This window comes from Alexandromys fortis, unplaced genomic scaffold (genome assembly GCF_014885135.2).
Source record: "Alexandromys fortis isolate MF-2015 unplaced genomic scaffold, M_Fortis_MF-2015_v1.1 scaffold_2_1_26212458, whole genome shotgun sequence".
NCBI classification, from domain to species: Eukaryota; Metazoa; Chordata; class Mammalia; order Rodentia; family Cricetidae; genus Alexandromys; species Alexandromys fortis.
In genome coordinates this window covers 18,879,260-18,894,240 of record NW_026067930.1, presented here as the reverse complement: position 1 = coordinate 18,894,240, position 14,981 = coordinate 18,879,260, and the positions used below count along the sequence as shown (strand labels likewise).

The 14,981-nt window shown below is 40.4% G+C and overlaps 1 protein-coding gene across 1 annotated transcript in view; it reads left to right on the top strand.

Moving 5' to 3' along the window:
- The window catches only part of Mal2 (mal, T cell differentiation protein 2), a 26,827-nt gene extending 12,054 nt beyond the window's left edge, over positions 1 to 14,773 (top strand). Inside the window, exons 2-4 of the mRNA XM_050145133.1 lie at positions 2,409 to 2,579; positions 10,295 to 10,450; positions 12,582 to 14,773. Of these exons, the coding sequence (XP_050001090.1) occupies positions 2,409 to 2,579; positions 10,295 to 10,450; positions 12,582 to 12,653 (399 nt within the window). The 3' untranslated portion in view covers positions 12,654 to 14,773. The remainder of the gene's footprint in view (positions 1 to 2,408; positions 2,580 to 10,294; positions 10,451 to 12,581) is intronic.
- Positions 14,774 to 14,981: the final 208 nt, after the last annotated feature.

Genomic DNA, 14,981 nt, shown 5'->3' with positions numbered 1-14,981 from the left:
GAAAGAGAGAGAGAGAGAGAAAGAGAGAGAGAGAGAGAGAGAGACAGAGAGAGAGACAGAGAGAGAGACAGAGAGAGACAGAGAGAGACAGAGAGAGAGAGAACATCCTCTGTTGGGGTGAGGGGGATGTTTCTACCTGCACGAAGCATCTTTGAAGCAAGGATGTGAGCAAACTTTTGATGTTGCCAAATCTAGCATAGTCTCTGATAGAAAATAATTATCATGGAATTGATAAGATGAGTTGGATATGGAGATCTAAGAAGTAGTGTAGTCTGTTAGTGAAGACGAAGAAAAAGTCAAGGTATTCTGTTATCCTGTATGTCCAATAGGTAACAATTTCCCCCTAGGGAGGGGGTCAGGAGCGAGTAGCTAAGAATGGGTAGAACTTGGAAGAATATATATATATTATATATATTATATATATGCACATATAATATATATTATATATTCAAGTTAGGTCTGAATAGTGATATTCTGGACCAGCAATGCCAGCCACTCAGACATGAAAGAGCTTTGTTTTTGAGCTACAGATTTTTTATGTAATATAAAAAATGTGGAGGGCTTATGGCATAAGAAAAGGGACTGGTAGGAGCTCAAAAGGCCTGCCGTGTCTTGCAAAGGCCATGCCATTTCTTCTTGCTTTAGTGGTAAGATGGAGAAAACTGATTATCTTTGCCCTGTTTCTCCTCCAGTGTTTGTTTTCTCATGGCATCCTAGCTCCCTGCACCGGAAACCTAGGGAATTCTTTTACTTGCCTTACCTGTCAAGTCTTCTCTCTGATCCAGTACAGCCATCATGTGCTACCCCCTCTCTGTTCTCCATACCTTCATGATAATTTATGCTATACTGTCATCCTGTGTAGCCTGGAGTCCTACATCCTTCCCTCTCCAGTCTAATCTCACATGCTAGCCAGAAGAATTTCTAAGTGCAGGTCTTGAAGATGCTACTTCCTGCTCAAGATAAGCATGGCTGCCATTGCCCTTGCATGAACTGAAATCTCCTTGACTGTCCTCAAGCCCCACCAGCCTATTATTACCATTCGGTTCAGGTGTCCTCAAGTCCCGCCAGCCTGTTATCATTTGGTTCAGGTATTCACATCCCGCTGAACTGTGTTCTTTGCCTGTGCTATGTGCTATCCTGACGCCTGCCTGAGCATCATAGACTCATCTCCTGCCTAGATTCTTTCTATATCATCCTATCCCAGTCCTGGGGTTTATGACTTCTGGGATAAGTTTCCTGGCTGTTCAGATCTGGCTCTGGAACATTTACTGTGTGGAAGTATAAAACCCAGTTTCTTCCCCAGCTCTGGCATTGGCTCAGCAGTATTTTCATCACTTGCTTAGCTGCCCATCTCCTAGAATAGACTGAGTTCTGTGATGACAGAGGCTAATGCAGCTTGTTTTTATTCCCAGCACCCAGCCGTGTGTCTGGGTAGTTATCAACTATGACATGAATCTAAGGTACAAATTTGATTTCCAGAATGTGGTAGATAGTAACTGTTGGTGGCTTGTTATTGCTTACTCTCTTCAACCACATATGCAGCTATGATTGTACAGGTAGGAACTGATGTCCAAAGTACAAGTAGGCTGTCATGAAGACAGAACAATGTGCACTGCACATGGAAAATTACAGAGTTACAGCTGCTCTTCTCTCAGGAACTCTCTAACAAGCAGAAAGAGAGGAAATGAAGACCAAGTGGTGTGTAGGGTATTGACTGAAATGAAAACCCATCAAGAGGGTGCTGGTTAGAGAGGCAGCCAGATAACTGGATGGTATGTTAATGGCTGGAGGATACTGCAGGTGTAGGTAGATGTATGAAGAACACTGCAGTCGTGTGTACATGGCTGGAGAATACTACAGAAGTGTGTATATCTCTGGAGAGTGCTGCAGATGTGTGAGGCTTACTGGAGAGTGCTACAGATGTGTGAGGCTAGCTGGAGGATACCACAGGTGTGGGGAGATGTATAAAGAACACTGCAGGTATGTGTTGATGGGTGGAGAATACTACAGGTGTTTGAGGATAGCTGGGAAATGCTGCAGGTGTGTGCATATCTCTGGAGAATGATACAGATGTGTTTATATGGCTGGAGAACACTGCAGGTGTGTGTATATGGCTGTAGAACACTGCAGGTGTGTGTACATGGCTGGAGAACGCTGCAGGTGTGTGTAGATGACAATATAACACTGGGTGAGGAGGAGAATCCAGCATGAAAATCCAAGTACAAGGTTAACCCAATCTCTGGGTAGAGCTGCCCTTGCACGTAAGGGGAGAACGCATCTGTGTCATGGTATGAAAACAATGATAAATGGGGTAGCAGGGGTGAGCTCAGGGGCCTAGGGTAAGACGCGAGAGGGCAAAGTTGATGCAAAGCAAAGCTACTACTCTCTGGTTTCTGTGCTTCTTCCAGGTGCTTGGGGGACTGGTCTGGATTTTGGTTGCTTCCTCCAACGTTCCTCTACCTCTACTCCAAGGATGGGTCATGTTTGTATCTGTGACAGCCTTCTTCTTTTCCCTTCTCTTCCTGGGCCTGTTCCTCACTGGTATGGTGACTCAGATTGATGCCAACTGGAACTTCCTGGTAAGACATTTTTATTGTAAGTCTATTTCAAGAAAATGTAAGAAACTTACAAATATCACATTCTGTTCAGAAATGCCTGAATATCTACTCTTTCCATTGCTGCATAGAAGAGCAAATAGGTCAGCATGAGGGGATCACTGTGGTGCCCAGGTGTGGTTTTGGTGGACAATGGGACCCCAGTGTGTAAAATTTCCACATAGGTACAACTGAGAATTCACACTGTTACTTTTATGAATTAGGTCATTTTTTTTCAAAATTGATTTTATATGCTGCAACAAATAAGCTGCATTCTAACTGAATAAATGCCTTTGGAGCATCTTAAAATTTTCCACTCATTTCTTCTTCAGAGATTTAAATGGGTTTAGCCATACCTTGGTAAGAGAGGCACTGATTGCATGACATACCCTCAAACCTGGGGTGCAGGCTTCTATAGATTATCGTCATGTCCGTTTTAATATATATAAGTATATATTATATTAAATATGCATATTTAAATTCCATATAACCTATATACATTGTTCTATAAAGTGTAAGTCATTTGCAGGTTACTTAGAATACATAATACAATGTAAATGCTCATAGTTTTTTCTTTAAGATTTATTCATTTTATTTTACATGAATGCATGTTTTACCTGCATGTATGCCTGTGCACTGTTTACATTCCTGGTGTCCGTGGAGGGCAGACTAGGGACTGACAGACACGGAGGGCAGATAGTAGACTACAGACTGACAGACATGGGGGGTGGCCAGATTGTCCAAGCTTTTCAGAAAACAAGTAACTCCATATTGTTTTCCTGATGTTTTGAAAGAGAATTTTATAAACAGTTCTTCTTCAAAATTAAAATAGTGAGTCTTGAAAAATAAATTGATAACAAAGTATTAAGCTCAATGTTTAAAATAAAGCACCACTCACTGAGAATGACTGACTGTATTTTCTCATTTATGGTTTGGACTTTTTTCCATGCCTGTGGTTTAGAAATTAGAAAAGACCAGTGGGGATGATTCCAATCTACAGTGGACAGGGCTTTAGGGACACTCATAGGGAACTCCCTTCAGGTTCCAATTTATACTTGGGTATTTAGAAACTTAAATAAGACCATATTTTGATCTCTATATATTCTTTTTGAGTAAATAGCATTTTTCCCAACAGCTTTAGGATAAATGTTAAAGGAAAATATTTTATTCACAAAACATAAGGAGAGCTATAATTACAGATGTTTACATCAGTAGTAATAAATAGCTTACCAGACGCCATTAAAGAATAATGAAAACAATGAGTTTCACTGTGCTTAGCTTTGTGTCTGGTTTATAATCACCAATCAATGGTCTTTCTAATTCCTCAAAGACACTGAGGCTTGTCTTGTAATTCTGATTCTGGGAGGTCACTGAGATAGTGTCTTCCTACCTTTCCCCTAACTTCAATATTTGTTACTCAGTCGTGTGATAACAATCCTGGATCCCTAAGTAGAATACAAATAAATCTTTTATCTCCTCTTTTTGAGTACCTGCCTTTCCTATAAGAAGGTTTGCCAAGGAATCTGTTGGTCCCCTGAGTTACTAAGGAAATGCAGGTCTTTAGGTATCAGACTCAAAGACATTATGAGGCAGGTTTATCCCACTCTGCCCATACTGGTACCTCAGCATCCTTCATCATCACATCTCATCTTGCTGGCTCTTCCTAAATGCAGTATCTCACACCACCAAACCCTTCTCCTAGAATCTCCCGATTGCCTAGCAACTGAAGTGTTCAGTCTGGAAATATCGCTAGGATCCTGCAGCATCTAGTATCCTTTCTAATTGACTGGTACATGTACCTTTGAAATGCTTCAATACTTTTTGGATGTCATACCTGGTCTTGTTGGACAGATTCTGTACTGTATCCTGCCCTCCCCTGACCCCAGCTGCTTGTACTAAATCTTGTTTTCAAGACTAAAGTGATCATTAGTAATCATAGTAGGTTATTGGTTCTCCCAACTTTGCTTTTCCCACCCCTTTGTAGCATTCTGTGTGATGTGCAAACAGTAAACCACAAGTGTTCTCATTGCTTTAATTGTTTTGCTGTATCCAAGTGTTGAAAGGCTGGACCTGGTAGTGCAAATCCATAATTCAGCATCCATAGCATGAAGCAGGAAGGACTCAAGTCCAAGGTCACTTTGGGCTAAGAAAGTGAGACCATGTCTCAACAAAAAGAAGAAGAAGAAGAAGAAGAAGAAGAAGAAGAAGAGGAGGAGGAGGAGGAGGAGGAGGAGGAGGAGGAGGAGGAGGAGGAGGAGGAGNAGGAGAAAGGAAGGAAGGAAGGAAGGAAGGAAGGAAGGAAGGAAGGAAGGAAGGAAGGAAGGAAGGAAGGAAGGAAACTTTTGATGATTTGTCCCATAGAACATCTGGGAAGAGCATCCTGTGCTGTCTGTTCATTTGTCCCTTAAGGAAAAGAAATAGGTACAGGTTGGGTAAGTGCTTAGAACCAAAAGTATCTCAAATATGTAGATTTTAAAAAATCTGGAATATTTGCACAACTTTACTACTCAAAAATTCTCAACATTGGAACATTTCAGATGTCATAGTTTCAAGTTACTATTGTCCACCACGTGCTAGCTGAACACAGCATGTGATACTGTGGTTGCCATGGCACGGGGCTCATTACTTGGTGGGCATCGTTCCCAGGAGCGAGCTCCTTCCTGCCTTCTTCAAGTTCCTTGAATGTTGTTTCAGCTTAGAATAGATTTTTTTTCCTTGTTGTATAAGACTTTCTTCACATGGATCCATATTCTGATCACCTCTCGAGCTTTTCATGGGTTGTAACGCTTGCTGTGCATTCCCAGGCCAGGACAGTAGTTGAGTCATGCACATCGTGGAGTTGTCTTCAGTTTGGTACAAGTTCTAATTGTTGCATTCCAGAATTATTAGACATTAACTACTTAAAAAAAACAATTTTCCCCTGTGAATGATCTAACACTACCCCTATACTCCAATTGAGAGACATAGGAGGACATTTTGGAAATCATATGCTCTCTACAAGTCTTTGTTGTAGAACACTAATGTTGACACTTTTTCCATTGTTCCATAATCATTGTGTGTGCATGTATGTGCCTATACCTATGAACCCAAGGTTGGTGTCAGGAGTCCTCCTCAATAACTCTTGCAGGCGGGGACTCATTCAAACCAGAGTTCACTGATTGAAAAACAGCTCTTGGTGCCCAGCCCACTCTAGAAATCCCCAGCCTCCACCTCCTGGAGCTGAGATGATTGGGTGGGGCCACCACACCCACCTGGCATCTAAGTAGGATCTTGGGACTCTAAGCACTGATTCTCTTGCTCACCCAGCAAGCTCTTTAAACTGCTAAGTCATTTCCCCAGGACTTTTTTTTCTATTTTTTTTTTATTGATTGTGATCAAATCACATTCGTAATACAGATATGTTTGGAATGTTTCCAAAGGCTTCCTATTTAGGTTATGATTGGTATAATAAAACATTTAATCCAAAATTGTCTTGTGTGGTGCTGGAGAATGACCCTCAGGCCTCTTGCATGCTAAGCAAACTTTCCACCTCTAAGCTGTAATTCCAACCCCGTTACACCTTTTACCTTCATGCGGGGGCCTTAGTTGCCCTGACTACCATTGAAGTCGCTTTTGACTCGACCTCCCAAGTGGTACCACCTGCCCAGATGGGAAGAAGATTTTGATTTTGATTTTGAAATAGCTGTGGCTGAAGCAGGGGTGGGGTAAGATTAATGTGAGACTAATGGTCTAACTTTAAAGAAAAAATTCTAAACTTCTACCCCCCCCCACTTTTTAAGGTAAATATGCTAAGGAAGTGTACTGTTTAAAAGCAAGATTTTTAAAGCTCATACAATTAAATAAATTTGCCTTTATTTTTCACAAGTCTGGTGGACATACATTTAATCAGATCCTTGCTATGAACATCACTTAATAATTTAAACTTCCTAAGAGATAGTCTATGCCATTGTAACCTAGACTATTTTTTCCCCCTTTGAGACAGTCTTGCTATATATATGTAGAGCAGACTGTAGCCCATACTGGTGATCCTCCTGGGTGCTGGGGTTAGGTGTGCACTACCAGGGATAAAGCTCAGGCTATAGTGGCTGTCTTCCCTTCTCCGTGCTGCCATTTAACCAGGGTTCCTCATTGGTGTTACTATCATTTTTTTCTTTCCTCTTTCTTCCTTCCCTCTCTTCCTTCCTTCCTTCCCCCTTAATCCCTTCCTTCCTTCCTTCCTTCCTTCCTTCCTTCCTATTTAGGGAATGTTCAGTCCTAAACAAAAGAGTTGAGCACTGACTCAAAATTAGAAGTTGGAAAATGGTCATGTGGGTTGAAAGGAAAATTCCAAGCGATGTTAGAGGTTGAGGTTGTCTGATAAAAATGTGAAGAGGCAGAACACTGGGGCGTGTGAGCGCTGGCTGGTGGGATTAGTCAGGAGAAATCACATGTGAAGAAGGCTCAGAACAGGAATGGGCCTACCTTAAGGAAGAATTCTCAAGGGTGGTGTTTAAAAGGTAATCCCAAACCAAGGCAGCAGCACTACCTGGACTCCTGTCAGAATATACAGTCTCAGCTGACCCTCTCCAGACTGCTGAGTCCAAAACTGGGTGGTGGAGCTTATTCGTCTACACTTGAGTAAGTTCTCTACATGGTTCTACTGCATTCCAGTATTTGAGAACACCCAGTACAGTGCAAATGTTCCAAACCATGAGTGAACCTTGTGGGAAACATTTCATGTGGCCCCCATGTATACCAGGAACTGGAATAAGCCAACCAGGTGTCCAGCTGTCAACGTGTAGCTCTCTAGTGGCAAAGATAGATAAGCCTGGGAGAGGCTTTCAAAACATCTCTGCAGTAGACAGGGCAATGAAAGAATCATCATGCAGTTAATAACCTAGCTGATGGTCAAGAAGTAAAAACATTAAAACAACTGAAGTCATCTCAAAGCTGCTAAGTAACAGGCTCTAAGAAGGATTTTGAAAAAGAGCTTTTGTTGGTGAGGGTTGGTTGGCTTTTTTGGTTTTTGCTTTTTGTTTGTTTGCTTGCTTTTATTTTGGGGGTTTTCCTTTTGTTTTGTGGTGTGTGTGTGTGTGTGTGTGTGTGTGTGTGTGTGTGTGTGTGTGTGTGTTTTATGTGGAGGAAAGAATAAAGACCTGTCGTAGATAACACCGAAGGAAGTAACCTAAATAAGGCAAGCCTCGTTTGTGTTGCAGCATTGGCCAAGTCCATGAGAAGATTTGTAGCACAACCTGCCCATTGAGATCCTCTTTTGGGCACAGTGACTAGGATCAGTCCAAATGTACTACAACTCCCTGAGAGCCACCCAGGGAGTGGCTCAGACAAATAAGCATGTCTCAAGTCTATTGAAACCCAAGAACAAAGTATCCTAAGAACCAAAGTCCAGTCACAGGTACTGATAACATGGGGTCATGCAAAAGACAAGTAGTAAATTTCCAACAGTTGCCAAGTCCATTCACTCAATGTTATCCTTGCTTTTCTGTGTGAAAGGTGCCAGGGGTGTATTAAAGCTATGTATGTGTGTTTGTGTGTATGCGCATGTCCATAGGGTCTTGGGTATTGTTCCTTCTTAAGGGCCATCCACCTTGATTGTTGAGACAGAATCCCTCACTGAGATCGGGAACTCATCTAGACTAGCTGTCCATCAAGCCTCAACAATCTGCTGTCTGTCTCCACCTCCCCAGTGCTAAGATTACAAATGCATGCCATCTTTCCAGGCCTTTTAACATCAGAATCAGGGTTAGCATTCAGGTCCTCCTGTTTGTATGGCAAGTGCTTTACTGACTGAAGCGTCTCCCCAGCCCCTAGCCGGGGCTTTTGAAATAAAACAAACATTTCTGATAATCTTTAGTAAATTAAATGGGTGATTGATAATCAATTTTAATAGACCTCAATTTTTACAGCTGTTAATAATTAATAATCAAACTGATACATTTAACTCACGAATGCTCTGACATTTCAATTTGGGTATTGACCTTTGTCAGTGAACATTTATGGAGTAACCAAATGACCACATGTGTCTGAGCATTGGTTATGGCTTAGACATGTGGTCAGTAAGTGTCTGGGTCAATGAGCAATGATACGTGTTTCACTGAGAGCATTTTTACATTATACCTTATGCATCTCACCCTGGTTAAATTTGAGCTAGCAGAACATTCTAGGCATGTTAAGAGCAATTCTGTGAACAGCACTGTTGAGTGGATATTTACAAACTCAGTACAACAGTCTCATTTGTAACTTTGTTAGTAATATTTTAAATATTCCATTTGAGAGGGGGAAAGTAGACTTTGAAGAGAAATCTCAAACACTGTTGGTAGGAATGGAAATCAGTACCATTACTGTGGAATATGGTGTGAAATCCTCTCTAAAACCTAACAGTAGAACTACCATATGACCCGTGAATCTCAAGAAAATATACCTCCAAAGGCTCTGTGGTATAGACTCTAGCTAATGACAATGTGTACTGGAAAGTTGCTGAGTGGCTTTTGAATGTTCTCACTATTAAAAAGGTGACTTTGTGAGATAATGCATATAAGTAGTTCAATTTCACTATTTAATGATGTATGCATATTTTAGAACATGCACACAATAAATATGTAGTTTCTATTTGTTGGTTAAAATTATTCATCAATTGTAACTTTTTTTGATGAAAGAAAGTTGACTTTGGAAGCAGATAAGCCTGGTACTGATCCTCCTCCCAAAAGCTAACCTTTGTGTGAAAAGAAAGACAAGATTCTGTTTGCAAAGCAGATAATAAAAGATAAGTATAGGGACAGGATGCTATTCAAACTAAGTCCCTGAAATGTGGCAGCTGTAAATATAAAATAAGCTGTGGATAATATATTAACTCAAAAAAAGCAGGATTTTAAAAGGTTATGCTTCACACTAATACCAGTAATATGCAAAATAACTTAAAAATAATTATTTTTTCAGAACAATATATTATTTGTTTTTAATGAAATGTGTGGTTGTTTGCCACTGAATTCTATCACTAAGTCTATCTTGCAGAATATGATTATATATAATTATAATTGTAATAACAATTGCTCAAAATAAAATAGTTATTAAGTATATGAAATTCATAAAAGGATATAACTTAAATATACTTCAACTATAAAGATGGCATTTACCTTAGTTTTAAAGTAATTTAAAGACATTTAAATCTTATTTTAGTTGATATTGATATGTCTGTATATTAATATAAACTGATATTTTATTTGATTATTAAACTCAATGTATAAGAAAGTTTACTATTGTACCAAATAAATTAAGCCATGGTATTTTTTGTTCTTTGGGAGTTTGGAGCTTCTCACAGAGCATGGTTTGGTCATCATCACCCCGGCCACTTACTCTGTAGCTCTTTTTTTAAAAAAAAAAAAAAAAAAAACAGACATCAAGATTAATCAAGATTAATTTGTGCTCCCCAAATGTTTTTGAATCTCTAGTCTTCCACCAGAGAAAGCTCAACTTATCCCTCCCTCTCCCAGCAGCTAACAATTAGCACAACTCCACAGTTAGGGGTGGCTTATTTAGATCCTAATGGCCTGGTTTTGCTAAAGCAATCAAAATAAACACTGGACATCCATAAGACAATTGGATTACGTGTTCTGGGCTTTCCTATCTAAAACTTCATTGGGAGTAAAAAACAGGAAACCATCTTCCAATTTTTACCTGCAAATGCCTCTTCTCGCCTCTTTCAGGATTTTGTCTATCATTTTGTCGTGTTTGTCTTCTACTTTGGAGCCTTTTTACTAGAAGCAGCGGCTACTTCCCTGCATGACCTGCAGTGCAACACAACCATGACGGTGCAGCCGCTCCTGGATGACAACCAGTACAACGTCAACGTGGCAGCCACAGTAAGTTCTCCCTGAGGGAAGCGCTGTCCTCCCACGGCCAAGCATCCAGGAGACTCCTCAGGCAGCAGTGGCCTTTTAATTGTTGCCTCTAGAATTAAAGATGTAAGCCAGGCAGCGGTGGTGCACACCTTTAATCCCAGCACTCACGGGGGTAGAAGCAGGTGGATCTCTATGAGTTTGAGGCCAGCTTGTTCTACAGAGCTGGTTCCAGGACAGCCAGAGCTATATAGAGAAACCCTGTCTCAAAAACACACACACACACACAAACAAAAAATTAAATATGCAATAGCTATTTGTTTATCTGTTCAGCGACCCTGTAGCAAAGTACTGTTGTCACCTGTATTGATGTGTGTGACCCCACTGCACCCAAAGATGTTGACTTTATCTGAGGTGACAATGAGTCTATAGCACCTGACTTTGTAAGATGCACTGTCACAAGGTTTTGTTTCTAGCCTTGCTCTTTTCTTCTTGGTACCCATTTTTAATCGGGATTATTGGCTGCATATTTATGAGTCTGCCAAGTAGAAGAGGGTTTAGGGGGCTTAGGACTGACATGAATAAGTTTCACTTCTTATTATTGGGGTCAGTGTCAGTGAGTGGGAAGGCAAATTCACCAGCATTTACAACAGATGGGATACAGGAAAAAGCCTTCCATAGGGACTTAAAAACATTTTTCCTCTTTCTATATATTGCAGTGAGCTCGACATTTTATATTAAATAATGCAAATAAATGGGGCTTTTTTTCATTTCCATGGATAATTTTTAAAGCTATCACAAAATAAAACTCCTCTCTGTGATATTTTGATTAATATTTAATAATTCCTATAGTGCATTAGTGAGCCTAGTGTCTGTCCTTGTTAGCCCTTGCCCCCTAAAGGGCTCAGCTTTTAGAGCTCTCTAGAGTGTTCTTTTCTTGACATGTGTCTTCTGGAAATCTGTCTTTCTCCCTCTGCCAGAGTGAAGCCACCTCCATGTGTGGATCGATGCTTCCAGTCTTTCATGACATTCCATTTTACCCACCCACTCTGGTCCAGCCAGAACTCGAGCTCCTGAGTTTTCCGCAGCTAAAATTGACCAGTCATTCATACGTCACACTGGATTAAATCTCTTGCTTTTCTTTTTCACTCAATGTAGTTAAGAGTGAGGGAATTGCCTTCTCGCTAATCATTGCTTCTCCCAAAGCAATTATTCTCATTCAGAGGACCTTGTTTACATTAGAAATACATTACAGAAATGGGCAGCAGGGGAAGGGTTAATTAAACTGTAACAAATTTCTGTGGCGGGATCTGCTCCCCCTTCTCGTGCTACCGGAGACAGTGAGAGTTTATCATTTTGAATTGTATTGTCTTATAATCTTCTTTTCACCACAAGCCTCTAAGTGCCACATGGGGACAATGTGGACTGTTTGCTTATGGGCACTAAGTGCCCTGATGCGTGCACAGTTGGTGTTAATGAAGTCCTTTGTGACAGCAAGGAAGCAGCTCAGACAGAGCAGGGCTTGGGCTTCTGTGTGAGGACTGGCTCCCACGTGAGAAAGAGACAGACTCATGATTCTTTCCTGTGGGTTCTGTGCACTGAGTTTGAAAACTCACAGAAATGATTTGATGTCTCCTTAGAGTTTGCTAGATGTGAAACTACGGGGTGGTTAGATAACTTAGACTAAATTCCTTAATACGGTGCCTGGAGAGATGGCTCAACAGTTAAGAGCACTGACTGATCTTCCAGAGGACCTAGTTTTGATTCCCAGCACCCACACATGGCAGCTCACAACTGTCTGCAACTCCAGTTCTAGGGGACCTGACACCCATGGCAAAACACCAATGCTCATAAAATAAACATAAATAAATTTAAAATAAATAAATACTTATCAAGCGAGCCTGATATGTGAGCAAATATTGGATGTAAGACTGGCTGTAGATTTGAAAATTAAGAGCTATCGTGTGCAAAGGGAAACTCAGGGTTGTGAGGAGATAAAGCAAAATCATCAGAACATAGAAGACAATGAAATATTCCTCTGTATTGGGGCATCTTCAGGTCAGCTGGTGAGTGTTCATTCAGTGACCGCTTTGGGATGGGTTTTCTAGAAGTCCATGCTGTGAATCTGATAGCAGTTTTTCTTCCCTTCTCTTAGGTTTTTACCTTTATGACGACAGCTTGTTATGGTTGCAGTTTGGTTCTGGCTTTGCGAAGATGGCGACCGTAACACTCCTTGGAAACCGACAGTTGTGTGCTAGTTTCACCTGTCTGCTTTATCTGTCTGATCGCCTGGGTACCATTTGTCCCAGCATTCCAAGCATCATTTACTTTGTACAGAGAGAACCTAAGTTAAAGCTGTGGTTTGTTTTGTTTGTGGGATTTTCATTTTATTCTGATGTTGGAGAAGTATTCTTTCATTTTCCAGCTCTCTTTTCTTAAGTACATTTCCCCTGCATATTCTTAAAATATGCAGACACTGTTCACAAAACAATAGTATTCCTTTTGTTTCTTAAGTCACCCAAACCTTAATAAGAGTAAATAACTAGAACAATATATCCCAAGCAGGCTTCGCATTTAATTCTGTATCTAATGTAAAACAGAGAATGATATACATTTTTCATAAAGGGGTCAGATAGCACATATGTAGGATATATGGTTTCTGTGGCAATTGTTCTGTCCTTTGGTAACATAAAAGCAGCTATAGACACTATGTAAATAAATGAGTATGTGTGTATCCTAATAAAGCTTTATTTACAAAAAGGGAGCAAGACTGGATTTGGTCCACAGGCCATAATTCTCTCAACTACTGCCATATATTGAACTAATCATGAAAGTTTATCAATCTCATTAGATGAGCCACATAAGATAATTTTTTTTCATTTCGCAATAATCACATTGCCTTTTGTTACTAGTCGAATACCTACCCTTAAAAGGGCATACAGCTTCTCAAGCCAACCCCAGCAGAGCCTTGGGTATACGGAAAAATAAGGTATGAAATAAACTCCAAAGTAATGGTTTCCTAACAGCTCAGAAGATCTCACATGAGAGTGCTTAAGACAAGATCCCCAGAGGCAGTTAATCACTCCTGGAACCGGTATCTTGTGCTGATGTCGTACTTTGGTTTATTTATGCCATAGAGTGTGGATATTTGCCCTGTGCATGAATATATAAATATTTATGTGTGTAAAGCTTTTCCAAATAGCTCTCTAAAGAGTTGAATTTTTACTCCTGATGGTTTCCGCATCTCCTTTCCGAGTTAAATTTGAATAGACTATTAACTATAACATAAAGTTATAGGTTCTTACATGCTTTGATAATAGCCCAGATATCTATGTTGTATTTGGTGTCAGGCAGACAAAGTCAGTTTAAGACAGCAGCTAACACAAAAGCTAGCTCTGGCTGGATAGTTCAGAAAGAAAAAAAAAATCCTCATCTGCCCATTGGCATCATGGGCTTGGCAGTGCACCACAGATGGCTTGAATTGAGAACAAAGTAAAGCTAGGCTACCGTTCCCACCATAGTCTCATTCGAGTCACTCGCCCATTGCTTTAACAGGGCTGCTACTGGAAAAGGGGGCTTGAGGATTGTTTTCTGGCTGACCCATCACCTGAGAGTGTCATGAAGTTGGAGTATTGGGTTTCATGGAACACAGAGAAAAAGCTTGAATGAACAGCATAGTGTTCAATCACATAACCAGTGGCCAAATGCTGTTTATCTAACACTCTCCCAAAAGAAGAACATACTGGGGGCTAGCTTGGCGGAACAGCTAAAGAAGAAGTACACTTCAGTGTGTAGCTTGAAGGAACCCATCTCACAGCCTATACACCTATCTCTTATCTCTTCTATAATGCCCTGCTTCCTTCATTTTTTTTTCCAACTCCAGACCACACACCAAAAACCTGTATTATGAATTATATATTATGAAGTCATAAATGTGCCATAAAGATACATTGCACGTTGTACTTTGGATCACTAAAATGTAATACACTAGAATTTAGTTGAGATTTTTATCCCTCCCCGCAAGGTGTTAAGAGGCCGTGCTTGGTTTGGTATTAACTTAAATGAACTCATTCAGATGGACTTGTGGTCCTTTTGTAAATGGATTGCCTCTAGATTAGTAAGACCCGAACCCAAAGCCCACTAACTGTGAATACTTAGATCGGTTGATTGATTGCATTCTAGACTGGTGAGCTGCGTGACAAAGCACTTGAACAAAAATGATGGCGTTTAAGAATCTCTTTATATATATATATTAGCTGTACAAACAAGAAAGTGTTGGTTGGTCTTAAAAATCTGATAAATTTATTTTATAAGTGTTACGACTCTAATAAAGTATTCATTTGATAACCTCTTGGGTCACTTTTCCTTTTTTTGGCATTCGGTTAACTGTTTGGTAGAAACTAGATTGAAGTTCCAGACTCATGAATGATCTGTGTTCCAGCAGGTGGCTGAGGGTGAAAGGGATTCTCTCGGGAAATTTTACTAAATCTTTCTCTGGGGTGAAGATGAGGAGCTAAAACCTGGCGAGGTAGCACTGGAGGGGCGTGGACATGAG